This window comes from Mya arenaria, chromosome 11 (assembly GCF_026914265.1).
Source record: "Mya arenaria isolate MELC-2E11 chromosome 11, ASM2691426v1".
NCBI lineage: Eukaryota > Metazoa > Mollusca > Bivalvia > Myida > Myidae > Mya > Mya arenaria.
In genome coordinates this window covers 2,574,084-2,579,464 of record NC_069132.1, presented here as the reverse complement: position 1 = coordinate 2,579,464, position 5,381 = coordinate 2,574,084, and the positions used below count along the sequence as shown (strand labels likewise).

Genomic DNA, 5,381 nt, shown 5'->3' with positions numbered 1-5,381 from the left:
CCCTGAGTCACATTTTGCGTTGACAATGTGTCAACAAATGAGTTTGTATTCTAAGTCAGTTAGATGACATGAATTTAAATCTAAAAGATTAAGAAGAACTCGTTCGCTATGCTCACTCTGTCCATTCTTAATCATTATGATTTTAATTCATGTCATCTAACTATTACATTAAAAAAAGTTTAATCTAAGGTGGTTATTGGATCCAGCCAAGAGTCACAAGGTTCGGATGATGTAAAATAAACAGTCGGACTCTGTCCCTGAAGGGATGAGTATGATAACAACGTCAAATCCAAATTAGGTCCGTTTTGACTACAAGACGCTGTCTAACATTTTCAACCAAAATTCAATTATGAATCAAACATCAGATTGCAACATTATATGTTTAACAATTATGTATTGAAACGGATAAAAACGAAAGCAGACGCTAACGGTTTCACTCCGCGTTGACGGCTTTAAGTGTTCTTTTTTGTATTAAAATCTATATTAAGCTCTTCTAAATTAAATACCAATATTTAATAATGCAATGGAAACTACAGGGACAAGCCCAGTAGTTAAACAATTAAAATCGGCACGTATATAAAAAAATGAAACAACATATTTGTTGAAAAACCCATCACGTTTTCCTGTTTCGGTACTAACACTTGTTGTCCTACGTCCTCGGAAAGAAACTCTTCACTTTGAGAGTACAACAATCAATGGCCATTGAAACATTAACGTACTGGTGGTATGATCTGTGAATAGGAGGAAATTAGCTGGATCAATTAGTTATGATGATATGAATAGATAGCGTAATTTTATAGATCCACGGTTTTTGGCACAACTGGAACATAACATACAGAATATCTTTTTGCACTGGGTGCCTTTTAACACCTGTTACAGGATAATATACAGACACCAAAACGGTTATCATAGAGAGCGTAAGTATTTTTTCTTCTTATTTTTTGAGTCAATGGATTGTTCAATGGAAGCGAGTCAGCCTGAGTCTATTTCACTGAAACCGACTCATAACATGTAAAAAAAAAATCCTATTAAAATTTAAAAAAAATGCATTTTTAAACAGTTTAATTTCAATATTTTACCGTGAACATGGAACATGAAACAACGATACTGGCATGTTTATGAGTCAAGAGCGACAAGTGACAATAAGGTTGTATATGACAATAAAACGGTCTGCAACCTGTATTTACTTTTGTCATTTGAGGTGTCGGTTACCATGTAAATGTGTTTTTTATTTTCATATAACATACATTCCATACACCCACACATATCATGTTCGTGACTGGTGAGCATACACTACCTGTCCATGCTTATCAACATTGCAAGATAATATGCATAATATGCATTTCATTCCAGGACATGACGCCTGTCTGACAAACGAGGACAGACCAGAGCAATCGTCTGCGAGGTTTTGGCCTCCCTGCGATGATTGATCGATGAGCAGAAGACAATTATCTAATTTCTAATGACAGGACGTAATCGTTTCTACTTTTACACGCCGGAGCTCAATGTTTAGAAAGCAGGAATAATCTGTAATCATAAGCGAGCTAGTGACGTTGGAGTTAGCTATTAATAATCTGAAGAAAAACGAAACTACAGCTGTCCTCGCTTTTAACGTGAATATATGTCGATTAATATATGTTGCTAATAACTTGGATACAAAATATATGGCAAATAATTTACACATTTAAAAAAAAAGAAATCAGCTCTTCAAAAAATGGTTGTCAGAACTGTTCGGAACCAAACGCACGGGAGTTTTCCTTTTTTATTGGATTGATTGCTGGACGGTCTCATCTGAAAGGCGGCGGAAATAATCATTTTGTGATGGATATCAACGGGCCTACCGCTAATTGAAGCTGTGAAACTTGCGTGATATCTGATATTCAATTTATATGGAATAAATTGCAATTGAATATAAATCTGCAATGAAAGGGGATGTATGATTAATGTCTTGGCGCTATAGCGGTGATCCTAGCTCTGTTCTCTTGCGACTTAACCGCAAGCTTCTGTTTAAAGTGCTGCCATATATGGAATGAAGCAGACTACATTGAACGTTTTAAAAACATCGGACAATTCGGTATAAGAGTAAGGGGATTTGACTTGGATGTAATTATCTGGTTCTGACTATAGTGTGATAGTTTATATATCTGCGAGGATATATTCGAAATTGTAGGAGTTATGGGTATAATACCAACAACATTGTGAACGAATGGAGCATCAGGGGTGAAATGAATTTCGAATTATTATGTCGGAAATATCAATGCGAAACATGTATTGAGAAAACAAATTGGAAATTTCTGTGCACAGCTGTCGAAATAATGTAGGTGAAACTTACCTGACTTGAAATGTAGCAAATGAACTCTCAGAATGAGAAAAATAATCACGTAACAATCTTCTGTTAAGCAATAACTCTCAGTAAATACAAAGTCGTCCTACCTTGAAATGATTAAACACATGGGGTGAAGAATTAATATTATACTTGTTTGAGTCGAGTGCGTTGAAACTGATATTAGGATGATTTACAAATATAGTTCACCTCGTCGTTGAAAGACATATTTTGTTGAAAATGGAGTACCTTGGGATTTCTACCGATAAGAATGTGACAATGAATGATGAAACTATAGACGGTGTTTTAACATTTTTAAATAATTCAGAAGCGAAGAATCTTTTGCCGGTGATGATCACATTGGTCGTGCTGATGTTCGTTGGAATCGTAGGTAACAGCCTCGTAGTTCAAGTCTACTGGTGTCGAATGCGACGTTCCGCTAAACGGACGTTCATCTTGACGTTAGCGCTCCTGGACCTCAGTGTGTGTACCATCGTGATACCGTTCGAATTGTACGATTTAAGAAACCAGGTTCTCTTTGACCACGAAGAAATATGTAAGGCTATGAGATTACTTGAATATGTGACAGTTTTATCTGGAGGTTTTGTGTTGGTTTCAATTTCGTTTGAAAGGTACTACTTTTTGTGTAGAGCTTTTCAAGAGTTTTCCCCACGGAAGGCAAAAATAGTATGCTTTACATGTGTTACTGTAGCGCTTTTAATGTCTATACCATCTGCATATTTCGCTGGCTTCAAAACAAGACATTTGGAATATGGTGACAGGAATATAACTGGCCGAGAATGCTCAATGAACGCAGAAAAACACAAAGGAGACTCATTCAAAAGTATTTATTATTATGTTCTATCTGCAATATTTTTCGGTTGTTTCGTAGTATTTATTATTCTGTACTCTATGATCGGGCGACTTTTGTGGAAATACCAACATGGAAAAATGCTTCCTTCAACGGGATGTTTTTCAAAATCGAGCACCACGACGTCAAATGGAAACGTGAAAAAAGTGTCTCTCGACCATTCTTCCGGTCAAAGCCACGCTTCCTCTACCTCAAAAAAGGATGGTCAAATGACCCTGCATGGACGACGGAGTATCCGGTCTGCGGGAACAATCATCGTGTTTTTCTCCGTAACTGTTGTGTTTGTAATCAGCTTTTTGCCTCATCTAGTTATTCGGATCATTATGCTTGTTAATAAGGTCGAAGAAGGACTCAGCAGAGAAACCTTTGATCTGATTTACAATTTTACAGTGAGGTCGTACCTGTTGAGTAATGTTGCCAATCCGTTCATATATAGTATTCTAAACCAGTCGTTTAGAAAACAACTGAAGCGAACATTTATATGTTTTAAATGTGCGCGTTCGGAAAACACTTCAAATCTTTTAACACTCCATGGATGATAAAAGACGGTTCGTTTAATTATACCTGTGTGATACTTTCAGATATACTGTACATATAAATTGCTTTAAAAATAAACGTCCTGCGGTACAAAGTGTCATTTCATTCCAGATGGACGTATTAGAATTGAATGCCTTTGAGTAAAAAGGAGGTGAAAATATAATGCTGCTATCAAACAACAATAATAAATACAATTTCATATTTAGACAGAACGGAATTTTGCCTTCACCAGTAAAAACAACAACAACAAAACAATAACAAACCTTTTATGTAATTTTACTTCAACTACTACAACTACTACTATACCACCACAACTACCACTACCACCACAACTACCACTACCACCACAACCACCACAACAACCACTATACCACCACAACTACCACCACAACCACCACAACTACCACTACCACCACAACTACCACTACCACCACAACCACCACAACAACCACTATACCACCACAACTACCACTATACCACCACAACTACCACTATACTACCACAACTACCACTACCACCACAACCACCACAACAACCACTATACCACCACAACTACCACTACCACCACAACCACCACAACTACCACTACCACCACAACTATCACTACCACCACAACTACCACTACCACCAACAACACCACTGAAGTTTTGTTTTGAAGAGCACATTATCTCGAAAACGGTTCTGTCGCCGAGGCAAATGTTTTAGAAAGAGCGGTGTTTATCACTGAACCTCATTACGTGACTATTATAAGTAAATCAATGACCATGATAATTGATTTTGAAGCAAGACTTATTGGTTTGCTATTTGTAGAACACTTCAATTAACAGGCTTATGTGGGACATTAAGTCAAAAAGAAGCCTCATGGAAAACACTACAATTGCTCAAAATTCATGCTTTAGAGTCTAGTTTGTCCCATTCTTAGACTAAGTGTTAAATAAGTACATAAAACTGAACTTAAACTTAAGTAGTAATTGTCTCACTCGTCCTTAAATAAATATTCTTAGAAGACAGATTATTCGATAGTTTTCGAAAACACTTAATTAAAAACGTTTAATGTGTAGTTACCCACTCGAATTTATGAAAAGACATTTTCAGGGAAATCAGTTAAGATCGTGCTCCATTTAATTAGTGACTTCGTTGGGTTAACACATTTTCAATATGTTGCCGTTTTGCGGAGCATTCAGGAAGTAATGCCAATTAAAGCTGCACTCTCACAGATTGAACGTTTTGACAACATTTTTTGTTTGTTTTGGAACGAGCCTAATTTTGCAAAAGTGCATGGAAACCAGTGATATTACAAAATATCAGACCGCAGGTTTTCATGTTTATGATCAAAAATTGTTTTTTTTGCATTTTTCTTAAAACGTTAGTTAATTAATGCTTCTATCCATAACTCATTGATTTTCGAATGTAAATATGAAAAAAACCTGTAATATGATCTTTTGTCACAAGTCTTATATCACTGGTTTTAAGATATGTACGCAAAAATTGGCTCACCCCAAGACAAAGAAAAGTTGTCAAAACGGTGAGAGTGCAGCTTTAAACTCGTTTATGGTTGATATTAGAGATGATCACAGTTTAAATTAATGTATGGCTCATTTTCATAGTTATTTTACATATACCACTTCATAAAATACTACCATGCCATTA

At 36.1% G+C, this 5,381-nt stretch overlaps 1 protein-coding gene across 1 annotated transcript; it reads left to right on the top strand.

Moving 5' to 3' along the window:
- Positions 1 to 747: 747 nt before the first annotated feature.
- On the top strand, positions 748 to 4,897 carry LOC128207470 (neuropeptide receptor npr-1-like). The gene is made up of 2 exons (XM_052910411.1): positions 748 to 917; positions 1,354 to 4,897. Exon 2 carries the CDS (start codon positions 2,564 to 2,566, stop codon positions 3,731 to 3,733), a length of 1,170 nt encoding a protein of 389 aa, XP_052766371.1. The 5' UTR covers positions 748 to 917; positions 1,354 to 2,563; the 3' UTR covers positions 3,734 to 4,897.
- The last annotated feature ends 484 nt before the right edge of the window (positions 4,898 to 5,381 follow it).